At 41.2% G+C, this 17,478-nt stretch overlaps 2 protein-coding genes across 4 annotated transcripts; both read right to left on the bottom strand.

Moving 5' to 3' along the window:
• Window positions 1–204: 204 nt before the first annotated feature.
• On the bottom strand, window positions 205–15,278 carry LOC26513759. 3 transcript variants are annotated; one of them, XM_032453399.2, is made up of 9 exons: window positions 15,031–15,278; window positions 14,691–14,939; window positions 14,517–14,607; window positions 14,154–14,455; window positions 13,886–14,095; window positions 11,481–12,824; window positions 1,343–11,380; window positions 667–900; window positions 205–604 (listed from the first exon to the last, which is right to left on the bottom strand). In XM_032453399.2, exons 1-9 carry the CDS (start codon window positions 15,208–15,210, stop codon window positions 365–367), a joined length of 12,888 nt encoding a protein of 4,295 aa, XP_032309290.1. In that variant the 5' UTR covers window positions 15,211–15,278; the 3' UTR covers window positions 205–364. The 3 variants fall into 3 exon arrangements, with proteins under 3 accessions (XP_032309290.1, XP_032309291.1, XP_014759880.1); XM_032453400.2 differs by having other exon boundaries at window positions 14,517–14,604; XM_014904394.3 differs by lacking the exons at window positions 1,343–11,380; window positions 11,481–12,824 and having other exon boundaries at window positions 207–604; window positions 15,031–15,270.
• A 24-nt stretch (window positions 15,279–15,302) lies between these two features.
• Window positions 15,303–15,783, bottom strand: LOC26513870. Its single transcript, XM_014904398.2, has 2 exons — window positions 15,490–15,783; window positions 15,303–15,395 (listed from the first exon to the last, which is right to left on the bottom strand). The coding sequence occupies exons 1-2, from the start codon at window positions 15,745–15,747 to the stop codon at window positions 15,303–15,305; spliced, it is 351 nt and encodes a 116-aa protein (XP_014759884.1). The 5' UTR covers window positions 15,748–15,783.
• Between the last annotated feature and the right edge of the window lie 1,695 nt (window positions 15,784–17,478).

Below are 17,478 nucleotides of genomic sequence, written 5' to 3'. Positions count from 1 at the left end.
AGGATATAGTTAGTCGAACCTTAGGGCGATTATATATCACATCAGGTAATATAGAAGCTATAGGATAAATTTTATATTTTCAAAAAGATATATATGTTAAAAAGCAACAAGCCACAACCTAGAAATCCTAAAGGATTTCTTTTCTTTTTTCCATTAATTGTTAATATTGTAAATAAAAATTAAAGCATTAGTATTAGTGTTATTATGTTAGTAATTTAATATTATATATAATTTCAATAAATTTTCAATCCAATTAAAATGGATAAAAAGGCAAATAAAAGGAACTTGTAACTGGAACTGGCAACTGAAAGTGCAACTGGAAATATAACTTGAAATGTTGAAAGTGAAACATTGAAAATGCAGTTTAGTAATCGTCAGAGGAGTCGCCACGATTAATTCTGCGATGGCCGCGATGGATGTGAACCTCCGGCTTCTGGTAGTCGAGGAGGCGCCACTTGGTGGAGCGCTTGCGTCCGATCATCTTCAGGGCGGAACGCACCTGGGACTCGGGCAGACCCGTCTTCTCGACCATGTCCTCCATGCGCAGAAACTTTCGACCATCGAAGCAACTAATCACCTGGCGATACAGTCTATTCAGTGCCAGCTGGAAAGAGTATTTTTGTTTAGAGTATTTATTTTCAAATAATTATTAAACAAAATACTAACCGGCTTGTATTTCTTAGTGTGAGGGACGCCGTACACCTCGGTATGATAGGCCTCCAGATAGAACACGCTGATGCGCCACTTGGTGCGCTTGATTTTGGCGATCTTTCGAAGCACACGGCGGATGCAGTCTTTCGAGAGGTTGGTGCGTGCCCGGATGTCCCGGAGAGTCCTGTACTTGCGTCCATCAAAGGCACTACAAATGAGCCGTTCTATGTTCCGGATGTGTTTGGATTTCTAAACAAGAAACAAGGAAATTATTTAAGAAAATAGTCGAATGTATTATATCCCTATAATTCTTTTAAATAAAATGCACAGAAACAGACGGACATGCTACATTTTTTTTCTCTAAACTCTTATCAAGAATATATATACTTTATAGGGTCTTGATATCTTCAACGGGTAAGGATTTCTTAAGGATATAATGGAAAAAAATATAAATAAGCCCCCAAAATTCAGGATTCAGGATTTCTGAAGTCAACAAGTTAAAAACTAAAGCCAAAATATAAATAAAAAATAAACCAAAAATTAATCATTCCCAAATATTTTGAAATATTAAAAAAAAAAAATAAAATTGAAACTGCGTGTTAATTTTTAGTTTATCCATTAGGTAAAACTATATTTCTCTGATAAATTAAAATTCGAAATATATTTAAGGATTTTTAGTTTAAAAACTTACTGCCTTTGAGTTTTTTGAAGTTGGCTTTCGAAAAAGATCCACGCCGTTTGTCTTTTCAATATCTTCTTTAATCTTTGAACTACTGGGTCCTTGAGAATTTTGATTTTTAGTTTCCGGCACAGCGATCATATTATTCCTATTATTTTCGGATGTTACCCCCTTTTCGTTTACAGCCTGGTTGGCATTATTGGACTCCATTCGCCTGGTTTGGTAAGTTTGTTGTGACATTCTTCGCGAGGACGTGTCCTCCACAGTTTCCTTCTCGAGCATTGAATTATTTTTTAGCTCAACTGGTGGCTGATTTCCGATTTTCGGAATTTTGAAACTGCACCTTGGTATGGGGTCCTTCATCAGGAATTCAGGATACTTCTTCTTCGGACGGAGAACCGGAAGTGGATCAAACATCTTGCGCTTTTTTGCCTTCTTAGCTGCCTCTGGCTTGGAATTGGATGCCTTTTTATTGGAAGGGTCCGATTTCTTTTTGTTCTGTGGAGGTTTCTTGGATGCTTTGGTGTCCACCTTCTTGCTCTTCGAGTAGGATTCAACGGCCTCCATTAAAATTGGCACATCCTTGGGTCGAGTCTCCGTCGTCCTCTTCCTGATGGCCTTGCGTTTCGGCGGTGCTGGTGGTGGGGAGGGAGGACGAGGAGGAGGTGGATTTGTGGGCAGTGGTGGTTGCTCCATGGGAGGTGGAAGAGGCACAGGAGTAGGATCACCTTTGGGTAGTGGCGGATTTAGGGGTACGGGCTGTCGATTTTCTGTCGATTTTCGAGTTTCGATGTCGAGATTACTCGAGATTTGAGTAGTTTCTGGATGAGATTCAGAGATTTTCATTCTTTTGGCGTTACTGAAGGGATTCTCCGATGACTTCTTCTTCAAGGGGACTTTCTCTTCTTTTTCGAGTGGAAAGTCTTTTGGTTTTCGGCTCCTTCTGGAGGAATGTTTGGCCGAAGGAGATTTCACTTCAGGTGCGATTTTATCATCTTGTACTTTGGAATGATTATCTATATTTGAATGAAAATCTTTAGGATAAGTTTCCTTTTCGAGAGGGTGCATTGGATAAGATTCCATTAGATAAGTTTCCTTTTCAGGAGACTCCTCTGGATTAGATGTTCTTGGATGAGATTCTTCCCTATGTTTCTTCTCTAGATATCCAAGTTTGGAGAGATCTGTTGGATGAGACTCTTTTGTGTAAGGTTCCTTTTTATGAGATTGTCTTGGATCAGATTCTTCTCTATGTTTTTTGTCATGTTTGGAAGGATCAGATCCTTCGGGGCAATGATTTTCCATTCTTGAATGACCTTCTTTCGAATAAGATCCTTTTGAATAAGACTCTTTCGAATAAGATCCTTTCGAATGAGATTCATTTGAATACGATTCCTTTGGATGAGAAACTCTTGGATTAGATTCTTCTCTGGGCTTTCTGGAAAGTTTGGAAATATCAGCTACGGGACAATGACTTTCCATTTTCGAATAAGATTCATTTTTAAGAGATTCTCTGGGATGAGATTCTTCTATAGGTTTTTTGGAACGTTTGGATAGATCAGCAATTGGAGACTCATTTCTCATTTTGGAGTTCGATTCTTTTGGATGAGACTTTTTAGAATGCGATTCTTTTGAATAAGACTCTTTAGAATGCGATTCTTTTAAACAAGACTCTTTCGAATGCGATTCTTTGGAATAAGATTCTTTAGAATGCGATTCTTTTGAATAGGACTCTTTAGAATGCGATTCTTTCGAAAAAGACTCTCGAGGATGAGATTCTTTTGTTTGAGACCCTCTGGAATGCGATTCTTTTGTATTAGGCTCTCTAGGATAAGAATCTTTTGGATGAGAATGTTTTGAATAAGAGTATTCTTGAGGTTTCTTTTCTCGTTTGGAAAGATCAGTTACTGGAAATTGATTTTCTAACTTTGAATGGGATTCGTTTGAATAAACTTCTTTCTGATGAGATTCGTTTGGGAGAGATTCTCTTTTAGCTTTCTTGACCTTTTCGGAAAGATCAATTACAGGCGAATCTTTTTTCACATTAAGATAGGTTTCTTTTGGATAAAACTCTCTTGGATCAGATTCTTCCCTACGTTTCTTTCCCTGTTTGAAAAGATCAGCTGCAGAGGAATGATTCTCCACTTTTGTACGATATTCCTTTGAGTTAGATTCTTTTAGATATTCTCTTGGATGAGACTCTTCAGTAGGTTTCTTGCTTTGTTTAGAAGTGAAAGGATTCGTCATTTTTGGATTAGATTCTTTCGAATAAGATTCTCTTGATTGAGATTCTTTGAGATGAGATTGTCTTGAATTAGATTCTCTAGAATGGGATTCTTCACTAGGTTTCTTACTTTGTTTAGAAGCGAAAGGATTTTCAGTTTTTGGATGCGATTCTTTCGAATAAGATTCTCTTGATTGAGATTCTTTGAGGTGAGATTGTCTTGAATTAGATTCTCTGGAATGGGATTCTTCACTAGGTCTGAAAGGATTTTCCATTTTTGGATGGGATTCTTTCGAATAAGATTCTCTTGATTGAGATTCATTGAGATGAGATTGTCTTGAATTAGATTCTCTGGAATGGAATTCTTCACTAGGTCTCTTGCTTTGTTTAGAAGCGAAAGGATTTTCCATTTTTGGATGAGATTCCTTCGAATAAGATTCTCTTGATTGAGATTCTTTGAGGTGAGATTGTCTTGAATTCGATTCCCTTGAATAAGATTCTTCTCTAGGTTTCTTGCTCTGTTTAGAACTGAAAGGATTTACTCTCTTTTCTTGAGACTCTTTCGAAGACTCTTTTGAATGAAACTCTTTCGAAGTTTCTCTAAAATGAGATTCTTTGGGATGATATTCTCTTGAATAAGATCTTTCTGTAGATTTTTTGCGCTGTTTGGAACGATCAGCTGCAGGAGAACGATTTCCCATTTTAGGATAAGAATCTTTTGAATACGATTCTCTTGAATAAGATTCATTTGAACAAGATTGTTTTGATGACTCTTTTGCATGAGATTGTTTTGAAGAAGATTGTTTCAAAGAAGATTCTTTTGGATGAGATTCTTTCGTACGATATTCTTTTAGATGAGACTCTCTTGGATGGGACTCTTTTGAGTAAGATTCCTTTGAATAACATTCTTTATGGCGAGACTCTCTTAGATGGGATGCATCTCTAGTTTTCTTGTCGCATTTGGAAGGATCAAGATGTTCTTTTGAAATATACTCACTTGACTGAGACTCTTTTGGACGAGATTCTTTTGAATGGGATTCTCTTCGTCGATATTCTTTTTGATTATATTCTTTTAGACGAGATTCTGTTGGACGAGATTCTCTTGTATGAGATTCTTTTCGTAAGGATTCTTTGGAATAAATTTCTTCTCTTGGTTTTTTCCCCCGTTGGGAAAAATCAGCAACAGGAGAACGATTTCCCATTTTACGATACGAATCTTTTGAATACGAGTCTTTTGAATGTGAGTCTTTTGAATGTGACTCTTTTGAATATGATTCTTTTGGATGTGAGTCTTTCGCATAAGATTCTTTTAAAGACACTCTTAGATATGATTCATCTTTGGATTTCTTATCCCTTTTAGAAGGAACATGATTTTCGGTTTTTTGATAAGATTCTTTTGGATAAGAATCTTTTAGATGAGACTCCCTTGGAATTGATTCTTCTCTAGGTATTTTTTGATGAGACTCTTTCAGATGAGACTCTTTTGGATTAGACTCTTTTGAATATGATTGATTTGAATGTAATCCTTTAGAATGGGATTCATTCGGATGAGGCTTTCTTTGAGGAGACTCTCTTGAATGAGATTCCTCTTTATATTTCTTGTCTCGTTTGGCAATATCAGTTACAGTGGAATTGCTTTCCATTTTTTGATAAGCTTTTGTAGAAGATTCTCTTGAATCATGTTCTCTTGAATGAGATTCTTCTCTACGTTTTTTGCCAAATTTGGAAGTATCAGTTATAGGGGAACGACGTTTCATTTGTGAATGAGATTCTTTGAGACAAGATTCCCTTGAATGGGATTCTTCTCTATGTTTCTTGTCACGTTTGGAAAGATCAGCTACAGCAGAATGAGCTTCCGTTTGTGAAGAAGATTTTTGTTTATGAGCTTCTGAAGATTTTCTTGAATGGGATTCTTCTCTACGTTTCTTGCTCCGATCGTCAGTGGAATGATCTTCAACTTTTGCATAACATTCTTTTGGACATGATTCTTTAGAATAGGAATCTTTTGAATGCGATTTTTTTGCATAAAATTCTTTTGAATGATCTTTTGAGTGAGTTTCTTCTCTAGCTCTCTCTCCCCGTTTCGAAGAATCAGCTACAGTGGAATGATTTCCAATTTTTGGATGGTATTCCTTTGGAAAAGATTCTCTGGGAAGAGTTTCTTCTCTAGGCTTCTTATCCCGTTGGGAAAGATCATCTTTGGTGGAATGATGCGATTCCTTCGAAAAAGACTCTTTTGGATTAGAATCTTTTGCAGGAAATTCTTTCGGATGGGACTCTTTTGGATGACATTTTTCTATAGGATTTTTGTTATGTTTGGAAAGATCAGCTTCGGGAGAATGATTTTCCACTTGCGACAAAGATTCTTTTGGATAAGATCCATTTTTATGAGATTCTCTGGGACGAAGTTCTTCTCTACGATTTTTGTCACGTTTGGAAAGATCAGCTTCGAGAGAACGATTTTCAATTTTTGTATAAGACTCTTTTGGATCAGAGTCTTTTGAATATTTTTTCGGATAATATTCTTCTTGGGATTCTTCTTTGGGACTACATTCTTCCTCACGCTTCTTGTCCCGTTTGGAAAGATCTGCTTCTGGGGTATGATTTTCCAATTTTGACAAAGATTCCTTTGAATTTGATTCTTTTGGACGCGAATTTCTTGAGTGGGATTCTATTGAATGAGATTCTCTAATATTAGATTCTCTTAAATTAGATTCATTTATATGAGATTCTCTTGGTGGAGATTCTTTTCTAGGTTTTTTGGCCATGATTGGACAATCAGCTAGACGGGAATGATTTAAATTTGAATTCAACTCATTTGGATAAGATTCTTTTGGATGAGAATCTTCTGAATGACATTCCATTGGAAGACATTCTTTAAATTTCTTGTCCCGTTGGGAAAGACTAGCATCTGGGGAATGATTTTTGAACTTTGCGAAGGATTCTTCTGAATAAAACTCTTTTGTATGAGATTCCCTTGAATGAGATTCTCTTGAATGGCGTTCTCTTGATCGAGACTCTCTTGAATGAGAATCTCTTGGATGATATTCTTCTCTAGGTTTTTTGTCCAGCTTGGAAAGATCCGCTACGAGGGAATGATTTTCCAATTTTTGATGGGATTCTTTTGAATAAGATTGTTTTTGGCGAACTGTAGAGGTTCTCGTGTCCCGTTTTGTCCCCTCTTTTAAATGAACGTCTTCTGTGGCTCCTTCGGTTGAATTTTCTTTCGTGATCGAAGGAGTTGAGCTCCCCCCTTTGGCAATATGCTTCTCCACCTCAATAGGAGTTGCCTTTTCCACTTCTTCTGAGTGATTGCTCTTACACTTGACAATCTTAATCTTTAGAGGATTATCCTCTTCGGGAAAAATAATCTTCATTTGGGGACTTACCATTTTGGGTGGATCTTCTTCGGCTTCAGTTGTATGTTCAGTTTCATTGCTCTTTTCTTCAGAACAACTAGCCCATACATCCCGAAATTCGTCGTCACTTTTAATGGTAGTTGCCCTGTTTTTCATGGCATTTTCTTGGAGCTGAAGCATAGCAGCTCTTGATGTTGAGGGCTGATCGTCATCCTCGACATAAATGGGACTAGGCTCTGAGTCATACTGGTCATAGTACTCTTGGGATTTAGCGATTTTTTCATTCTCGTCATACTCGAAGAGACTATTTATTGCAGAGGAACGGCAATACGTTTTTTCTTCTCCCTTAAGTGGTATTGAGTTCTCACCCTCTACTACAGGTTTCACTCGGACTTCGTAGAGTGGACTGAAACCATCCAGAGACTCGTCATAGATTGGAGTTGAATCACCCAGGGACTCCCCACGGGGTGTACCAACATCTCCCGGAGGGTCTTCATGGACAGGACTAGAATCTTTCTGAGGTTCTTCATGGGTAGAAATAGCATCATCCTCAGGTTCTTCCAAGGGACCTACATTCTCGGAACTCTCTGGTTCAGTCCCCACCTGCATACCCGATCCCCGTACCGGGGGCACTATTGGATTATACTTTAGAATAGGTGCCGATACCGGTATTACGCTTACTGGACGAATAAGAATTTTTCGATTTTTCTGGCCAGCTTCCGGCATGCCAGCCTTTTCTGGTACTTCATTGATAGGAATAGAAGCATTCATGGACGTTTCGGATGTGGATGCTGTCTCAGTCATCAAATTACTGGCAGTCTCAGGAGGACTGTCCCCTTCATTTGGAATTCCTGAGGTGGTCAGTTTTTCGTCAATCTGAGTACAGTATTCCACTTGGAAAGTAGGTAGTTTTTCAATAATTTTGTTTGCTTCCATCGGACTTTCTCTATTCGACACTCCGGATGTGGATGGTCTCTCCTCCATCTCCTCAACCTTACTGGCTTCCATTCGACTTCCACCGATTGCCACTTTGGAAGTGGATGGTGTGTCCTGCATTTCCAGTGGCCATTCCATAGTCACTTTGGAAGGGATTTGCTCCATCTTTCCAGCTTCCAGATGCTTTTCACCCATTTTCGTTCCATGAGATTCTTCCGCCAAGATTCTAGCATTGGATGATCGTCTTTCCTCCGTGCTTATGGAACTGGATGGGCTGTTTTCCATGCCTTTAGCTGGCCATCCATCGTACTTCATTCCATGAGGTTCTTCCTCCATTTTTTTGGGAGTAAATATCTCTGGCTTTTGCTCCATATCTCTGGCTTCTATCAGCCTTTGAACCGGTGCCATTTTGAAAGTGCATGGTGTTTGCTCCATCTTTCCAGCTTCCAGGGCCTTTTCATCGGCGCTCCCTCGAGAAATCTGGATTCTGGAAATGGATGGTCGTCCCTCCTCCATGTTTGTGGAAGTGGATGGTCGATTTTCTTCAATATTTATGGAAGTGGAGGGTTGTCCATCCTCCAAGTATTTGGAAGGGGATGGACGTCTATCCTCCATATCTTTGGAAATGCTTGTTCGTTTTTCGTCCATATTTCTGGAAGTGGATGGTCGTCTTTCTTCCACGTTTTTTCCAGTGGAAGGCTGTGTTTTCACCATGTTTCTGGAAGTGGATGGGTGTCCTTCCTCTACGTATCCAGAAGTGCATAGTTTTCTGTCCGTCATGCGTGTGGCTTCTATTTTTTTAACTTCCAGAGACCTTCCAGTGATGGTTTCTTCCATCATTTTTCCTTCTTCCATAGGCCTTTCACTTCTTGCCAACCCACTTATAGATTGTTTCTGCGCCATTTGTTTCGCTTCAAGTGGCTTTTCATCCATTATTACTCCGGAAGTAGAAGTTTGTTCTTCCAGTTCTCTAACTTTCACAGGCTTTTCCTCTATGCCCTTGGAAGTGGATGAACGTCCTTCTTCCTTGCGTCGGACTCCCATCGATCTTTCACCACCTGCCCTTCCAGAAGGGGATGGTTCAGCCTCTACAGCCACTTCTAGCCTCATTTTGGAAGTCGATGCCCTCTCCTCAATTTTTCTGGCCTCCAGTGGTATTAAATTAGCTGGTCTTTCAGTCATGTATTGTTCTTCTACTGGCTTTTTATCGTTTGCCATTCTGGAGAAGGACTGTCTTTCGACAATTCCCATTCGACAAGCTTCTTCCTCTATGCTTCTAGGATCGAGTGGTCGTCTTTCGTCTGTGTTTCGGAAAGATTCTGGATGAATTTTGTCCATGATTCTGGAAGCGGATTGTCGTTTTGCTTCCTCTATGTCTCTGGAATTAGATGGTCGTTTTTCTTCCATCTTTCTGGAAGTGGATGGCCATCTTTCCTCCAGGTTTTCAGAAGTGGACGGCTGTCTCTCTTCTATGCGTTTGGCCTCATTCGGCATAGTACCGCCTGCCCAGATGGAAGGGGATGGTTCAGCCTCTATTCTTCTAGCTGCCATCGGCCAACCACCTTTTGCCATTTTGGGTGGGAAAGTGGGTGTACCCTCTACCACTTGCCTTGCCTTTAGTGATATTACATCACTTGACAGTCTGGGCATGGCTGGTCCTCCTTCTATGGCTAGGACCATAGGTTGTCTGGCTTCCACAGGCCTTCCACTGTTTGCCATTTTGGAGCTTAAATGCCTCTCTATTTGTCTGGCCTCCAATAATATTCTAGAAGAGGCTGATGCTTCATTCATCATTGTGGAACGCTCCTCCATTCTTCTGGCTTCCAGAGGACTTTCTTCCACAATATTAGTTTCCAGTGGTCTTGCACTGGTTGTCCCTATATTCTTTTCTTCTTCCAGTTTTCGGCCAGCAAATGGTATTTCCGCCATGTTTCCATCATTTATTATTGAGGAAGAAGATGATCGTCCTTCCAGTTCATTAGCTTTCAGAGGATTTTCCTCCAGGACTTTGGAAGTAGATGGTGGTCTTCCCGCCATGTTTCTGGAAGGGGATGGTCGCTTTTCTTCCATCGGCCTTTCACCATTGGCCATTTTGGAACTGAACTGCCTCTCCACTTGCCTGGCTTCCAGTTGTACTCTATCGTTTAACACTCTGGAAGCAGGTGTGTTTTCTACTAAGTTCGTAGCTTCCTGTGGTCTTTCACAGGTTTTCATTTCGATCGTCTCTCCCTGCATCCTTCTGGCCTCCTGAGGCTTTCTATACAATTTCTCCTCCACAACTCCTTCATTAGTTTCTAGGAGTATTTTCGGAAGACCATTTTCCAGTGGGCTGCCACTGTTGCCCATTTTGATAGTTTTTTTCGCCATGTTTTTGGCCTCCATATTATTGGGATTGACTTCTTTGGGAAGGCCAATATCGGGCTTTGCCTGAAGCACATTTGCAACCTTTGGTCCGTCAATTGCCGCCATTTTAGAGGTACTGGGGACTTCTACAGGTGCAGCAGAGGTACTGGGGACTTCGAGAGGTGCATTAGGGATAGGGACTTCAACCGCTTTAATTTTGGGCTTTCTACCTCGTTTAGCTTTTGGTTTTTCTTCCGTATTTGTTGGAGGATCGGTTGGCTTAGTCGCGTCTGGATTGCCTTGGGAAGGATTCGTAGCATCCTGTCCCGGCTTAATCCTTTTCTTATACGGGCCTCTCTTTTTTCGTTCTTTAACAATGGGCTCACCTGTTGCCGATAGCTGCGGCTCTACAAGTGGATATTTACGAGGTCTTCCGGGCTTTCGTTTGGGTTGCGACGGATCCGGTTCCACGGCTGGCTTCCTCTTCCTGGCAGGCTTCCGCCCATTGGGCTTCCAGCACGGCACATCGGGCATCTTACGCTTTTGATTCACCAGAGGTATATCAAGAGGATTGATGACTGGACGCTCGTTTTCCACTTGACCTGCTGAACTGGAAGGCTTCTTTGCCACTGGCCTTCCAAAGAAAACGTGATCAACCGTCTGTCTTCTCTGCATATTTGCCGACCCAGAGGGCTTCTCATTCTCGGTTGAGTTTTTAGAAGCTTCGGTTTGAATTTTCTCATTCAAGGTTTTCTGGTCGACTGTCTTTCTGCGCTGCATGAGATTTGGAAGGGCAGACGAATTTTCGTCATTGACAGCAGCAGCTTCGTCAGATTTTGTCGGCAATTTCATTCCAGGATCGGTGGTGTTCAATTGGACTTGACTCTTATTAGCTTGCTGACCTGGAGGACCAGAGGGCTTCTCCGACGGCTTGTTCAGGGCCAGCATGGCAGCATTTGGCGGCTTCTCCATGGCTGCGGGTATACTTATTTGGTTCTGTTTAACCGGATTCACCAATCGCTTCGGCTGTGTATGAATCCTGGTAAACGACAGGCTGTCCTCTTGGATCTTGGCAACGGGCTTCAGGACGCGCCTGGGCGGAACGGGAGGCAGTCTTCGCTTCTGGGGAACGCTCGGGTCCGGCTTTTCAGCCGCATTGGGTTTCAACATAGCCTTCAAATCAACTTTAGCCTGAAAATACAGAGATGATTTGTTAATCGATTGGTCTATACTCTTAAATATACTCTTAATTTTTCTATTAATTCATAAAGTGGCAAAGTAAATTACTTACATCTGACTCTATAGTTACGTTGAACTGGGTCTTCGTGTTCGACGTACTATCGGGATTTATGTTTCCGCTTCCGCTGCCCTTCTTTCCCAATGGAAAAATGGAAGGGTCGTTCTTGGTCTTGTTGCCAGAACCAGCAGCCCCTCTGGAACGGGGGCCTGAAGATGAACCCGATGAGTTGATAGACCCAGTTAAACGAGCTTGAAATTGAGAGCCTGATGCAGATCCTCTAAAGGCTGTTGAAATAGAGATGCCCGCTGATCCCAAGCTGCGCGAGGAGCTAGAGGAGCCAGTGAGGGCTGATGAGCCAGAGATGGCGGCTGCTGTGCTAGTTGCGGTGATCGCTGAGCCAGAAGTGGCAGAACCCGAACCAGCTTTGGGGACAGAGATGACAGAACCTGTGCCAGCTTTGGGGCGAGTGCCAGACCCAGTAGCAGAGCCAGAAGGTGCCTCTGCGGATGAGGATTGAGATTGTGATATGGCCTTTAGTGATTCTTCGAGAGATGAATGGGATAGCGCATCCTCCTTCTTGTCGGTCTGACGTTGGCGGGCGCGACGGGTTACCGACGATGACCGCGAGGAAGATGTAGATGAGGACTCCGACAGTACCGGCACGCGAAGAGAATCCTTCAACGGGGAGGGCAGACTGGCGATGGGTTTCCGGGGACGGTGAGGATCTGGTGAGTTTAAGCTGGGCAGCGATGGCAGATGAACCGGTGTTTGGGGGGGCGTGGGTGTGTCCAAGCTCTCTGGCTGGCCCAACTGGGGGTTGTACCGGAGCGGCAAGTCGGCGAAGGCCACACGGTTTCCAGGGGCAGATACCACTGGCGATGGACGCTTTCCCTTCGGCGACTTTCGGGGTGGCGATGCCGATTCTGAGGATGAGCTTTCAGACAATCGGGCAGCTGCTCTGCGTCCGGCCTCCTCTGAAGTGAGCGGAGCATGGGACTTGGGTGCCGGTTTGGATGAAGGCTTGGATGAAGATTTGGGTGAAGATTTGGGTGCAGACTTCGCATTGGATGCAGACTTCGTTGTAGATTTCGACTCTGACTTGGATGTAGGTTTAGATTCGGACTTGGATTCCGGTTTGGATGCCGATTTGGTGGACTTCTTGGAGGAATCAGAATCAGAGCCGGAGCTCGAGCTGGAGCTGGAGCTTGAGCCAGAGCCTGAGCTTGAGCTGGAGCCTGAGCCTGAGCCTGACCCGGAACTAGAACTTGATCCCGAGCTGGAGCCCGATGAGGACCCGGAACCCGACGAGGAGGAATCGCAGGATGAGGATGACGGTGATCTGACAGCCGGTGAACGGGGCCTGTCTTCCAGGCGAGTAATCGATCCATTCATAAACTATTGGGAAATAATATGTTAGTGATTCAAGCAAGACCCCCCAATAGAAAATTTTGGTTCCTACAGGTTTCTACAGATTTTTCATCAAACTGTATGGTTTTCTTTTGATTATATCATATATATAGCATAGATTACTATAGCATTCTTCTTAAATGAACTTATTATTATTAAATAATAATTAAATTTATTAAGTAATTAAAACCCACAACTAAAAACAAGGAAGCTATACCCCCTTGCAGGTAAAGTAAATTTTATATTAAATGATATATATCGGATATAGTTGGCTTATAATATAAATTGAAAATGTGAAAATGTCGGAACCTTCGATCTTCAAAAACAGAAAAACTGCTTATGTGGCAAAAAATGGAATCTGTCCCAATATTCATTTCCATTTCCTATGGTTCAGTGTTATGGCAGCTATCCAAAAATATAATCTGTAGAAAGTCTAATTTCTATCCTTAAAAAACATAACTATCAATCAGTTACAGGATATAAGCAGCAGCTATAGGATATAGTCCACCCCTAGTGACAGACATGCCTATTTCTTACTCAGGAATTCATGCTGAAGAATATAAATTTATACTTTATATGACAAAAATTCCTATGACCATAATTATAATACCCTCAGCAAGGGTATAAAATAAAGAATTTGAAAAATTCTGACATTAACTCATTCTGACAATGATGATTGGTCACGAAAAATAGAATCAATAATCTATCTTAAAAATAATACAATCCAGAAGGAAAGCAAAATTATAAAAGCCTCTGCAAGGGTATAATAGCAACCAATTGTTTCAATTTTCTTGTATTTTCTCTCAAGGCACATATAATTATTTGGTTTCAAGTCTATTTTGTTAATTAAAAAGTTTATAAATCTCGAATTTGTTTTGATTTCCTCTTCAAATTACTTGTATAATTAATGAAAATCTACCTACATCCCAGATATATTATATAGAAAAGTAAATATTACTTTAAGAAATGCTACTTTCGAGTCAAAATATTTATGGGATAATTAATTTTTGGTTCTTGGACTACAAAAGGTAAGAAAAGGCAGAACTTACCGCTGTCATGCTGATTTTCTTGCCCGACGGTGGACGACGAGGCGGAGGAGCGTTGCTGATTTGCTTGCCACGCGAGAGCTTGCCACCCGGGGGCATCATGTTGTGGATCTGCTTGCCGCGCTGCTGCGTATAGGCGTAGTTGTTGATCTGCTTGCCCCGCGACGGGGGCATGTAGGGATGTAAAGGCTTCTGTGCCACCGGCATGGCTCTCTGAAATGTGTTGCATGAGATTTGAATCAAGCCAAGGCTAGTACGTTGCAAGACTCACATTCAATTGATTGGCGGCCATGGGACGGGACAACTTGCCGCCGGACTGAATCACTTTGCCAGATCCTTTGCCGCCTCTGGGGGTTCGAGGTGGCTTGCAGCTCAGACTGGGCTTGCCAGCTGCCGGATAGTTCCTCGGATAGGACCCGAAACTGGGCTTCCCACCAGCCGGACGATCCTGAACGCCAGAATCTGAGAGATTTTCGGAGGCATCTTCGGCCTCGGGAGTCGAGTCCTTCATACCATCCACTGCGTCTGATGAGGTGGTCGGTGAAGTCGATGATGATGACCCGCCAGTGGAAGCTATTGTTATGGAATAATTTTGTTAAAAAAAAGAGCGGATGTGTTTCCTTTTATTTATTACTTGAGGGCATATCGTTGCTATCCTCTAAATCCTTCGAGTCACGGCCTGTCAAATCTGCCTCGTCATTGTCCCCATTGGGACTGTCAGACTGCTTTGAAAATTTATGTAAGTTTTTGATAATATGTATATGGATGTATAGGAATTAGTTAAAATCATTGGGAGACAAATTCTTACCGAAGAATCATCGTCGCTTGCCCCATCGTTGCTCACATTCCCCTCAGAGTCTGTATCCGATTCAGTCTCCACATCCGACTCTGGCATCTGGTTGGAAATGTTCTTGCCGATTGGTCGGCGGCCAGAGGAGGAAGGTCCTTCTGCACCCTCCGCGGCATCCTCGCTCAAGTCAATCAGAGGCTGGCACATATCATTGTTGACCATCGTGGTCCAATCGAAATTCAAGTCCAAATTAAAGTCTTCCTCGGGCTGCAACGAGGTTGCATGTGGCAGGTTGCAGTTTGCAGGTTGCAGTTTGCAGGTCGAAGGCCCCGGCCAAAAGAAGGATAGAGGCACTCACCTGATTATCAAGATTAGCGGATGCGGAAGAGACGTCGATGTAGTTGGCATGCTGGTTTATGAAATCCAGGATCATGGCATCATCCGCGTCGTTGTTGGCCGGCGCCGCGACGGAGCTGCCTTCCGAACCATTCGAATCGCCATCATTCGGGCTGTAATCTTCCGTTGAACTTTCACTCATATTGCTATAACCGTACACGTTTTTCGTTTCCACAGTAATGACCGAGCTGTCAAACTATTAGTGAAGGGAAATTGTTAAGAAAATTCAAAATTTCAAATTTTTGCACATGCCTGCTGCGCCAACAAATCGTCGACTGATAGGTCATCTGCACTATTAATCGGTATTGCCTCCATAGTCGGTAAAATCTATCAGAAACCGATCAATTATAAATTTTCAATTAATTGAGAATTCAAAAAATGCCGCAAAAAAAAAAAAAAGAAAATCTAAAATATAACTTACCGCTTCAAGCATCAGGGCCCCACTCTCCGTATAGTCCACTCCGTCAAAGGTAGTTTGGACAACCCGATGCTCAATTACCAGGTTGTCCAAATCGGGTTGTCCAATTTCAGCGATATTCACAATTTCAGATATCCCATCCGTATCCAGCTCACCATCCTCACGCCCCAAGGGTGCATTAAAAATCTCGTTCAACTCTTGATATATATCGGGCTTTGGACCCGGTTCCTTTTCATGAATATCTTCACTTTTCTTACTCATTTTTGCTCAATTTTTATTACAATTCGAATTTTTCCCTTCTTTTTTTTATGGAAAAAAATGAAGAAAACTTTCGGAAAATTATACGATTTTTCACGACCGATCTGCTGATGCTCACAGTACTGTAATGAACGAATCACTGGCGATAGAACTACAACAATGACAGCCTTAGCATCGTTTATGTTTCAGTTTTGTTTCAAAAAGAGCCTACAGCCTTCTATTTCTTTACAAAATAAGCAGAGTTATAAGCATTTGAGAAAAGTCCTTCGATTAACTGGCATTTGGTGGCCTGTTTGTGCCACATTTGACATTTGTGCAACCTACGCACCGTTGCACATTGGCATTTGCACCCACCTTCGACCTTCGACCGCCCTTCTGTTGCTTTAGCAGCTCTTGTGGTTTATTATACCTGCATATATCATGCAAATATCCTCACAGCTGACAGGGGGCTGGCTCCTTCCATAACCTATCCCAGGCCCAAATCCCAGACCCAGACCCAGACCAGAACCCCAAAAATCCAAACACAAACACGAACACAGAGCTGCATACACTGTATATCTAAAGAATCCTTGGTTTTCCTGGTTTTTCCTAAAGGATGCGCCTGGGCAGAGGCGGTAGTATGCAGTGACAAGCTCCTTGCACAAATTCTAGTTGTTTTTTTTTGGGTCTTGGTTGGGGTGTTTGGTTTGTGTGTGTGTTCGTCTGGCATTCAAGAGCCTCGTTCTTCTCGTTTACGAGAATTATTTTATAAATTTTCATAGTTTTCACTTTGATTAAAAGTGCGGTCATGGCTTCTGTGGTCTGGATTTGTGTTCGGTTCGGCTCTGTCCTGTTTAGTTCTGTTTGGCCAGCTCTATTACCATATACTAAAAGATACCTAAAGGATACCAAGCACAAGTCCTGGCAACTCCGCAAATCTGCACGCAACACAAATCGAGTCAAGTCCACGGCGACAGAATTTTCTTACGCAAAAGTCCTTATTTCTTTGCCATTCAAGGACCTCAAATCCATGGGCGAAAAGCTTCTATGAAAACAGCAGAGTGTGTTTTTAAGTCTGTATATATTTTTTAGAGGGAAATTCAATTCAAGGTTCATTTAATATATTTTTTATTCTCTTAAAAATAGACTTTAAAGAAGTAACTGAAGCAGCTGTAGCTTTATTATTAATTATTATTAGTTTATTCAAAGTTTAATTGCTTATATTTTGTGCAATACTTAAGGCAATACTTAAATGCTAATTTTTTTTCCCTCATATATTAATGTAAGCTATTTTTAATTTGAAAGGATTTCTAAACAAAACCTTTGCAGGGAACTTGGAAATCTTCTCCTTCAAAGGTCTTTAAATGTTAATTTCTTAAAGATAACTCTAAAAAAATGATATTGAAAAATTGTTTAAAAAATCCTTAATAATTACAAAATTAAATACAAATTTTTAAACATAGTATTGGTTAAAAAAAATCTTTAAAAATGCAACAATAGTATAGGATTGTAGAAGTATAAGATTTAATGAAATAATAAAAACAAACAAAAGCAATTTAATTAATAAAACATTTAAAAAATGTATAAAATGGTTTAAAAATTGTATAAAATGTAAATGGCTAAATAAAATAAATGCCTAAAATACGAAGAACTCTTACAACCCTTCTCTTAGTGTTGGCCAAGTTCAGTCGAATTAGCCAAGAAGTATTCATTGCATTATTGGTATTAATTGCTCAGCCAGCAAAAACCACACCA

Source organism: Drosophila ananassae, chromosome XL (assembly GCF_017639315.1).
Source record: "Drosophila ananassae strain 14024-0371.13 chromosome XL, ASM1763931v2, whole genome shotgun sequence".
Classification (NCBI taxonomy): Eukaryota; Metazoa; Arthropoda; class Insecta; order Diptera; family Drosophilidae; genus Drosophila; species Drosophila ananassae.
The sequence above is the reverse complement of the archived record's forward strand: the minus strand, read 5'-3'. Positions and strand labels throughout refer to the sequence as shown.

Bases quoted from the DNA above. Each gene is read 5' to 3' on its own strand.
- LOC26513759 (XM_032453399.2), bottom strand. From the start codon at position 15,210: ATGAGTGAAAGTTCAACGGAAGATTACAGCCCGAATGATGGCGATTCG. The intron at 14,608-14,690 runs GTAAGAATTTGT...AAATTTTCAAAG, and splicing joins CAAGCGACGATGATTCTTCG to CAGTCTGACAGTCCCAATGG. The intron at 12,825-13,885 runs GTAAGTTCTGCC...ATTTCCCAATAG, and splicing joins AGAAAATCAGCATGACAGCG to TTTATGAATGGATCGATTAC.
- LOC26513870 (XM_014904398.2), bottom strand. From the start codon at position 15,747: ATGAGTAAGAAAAGTGAAGATATTCATGAAAAGGAACCGGGTCCAAAG. The intron at 15,396-15,489 runs GTAAGTTATATT...GGTTTCTGATAG, and splicing joins GGGCCCTGATGCTTGAAGCG to ATTTTACCGACTATGGAGGC.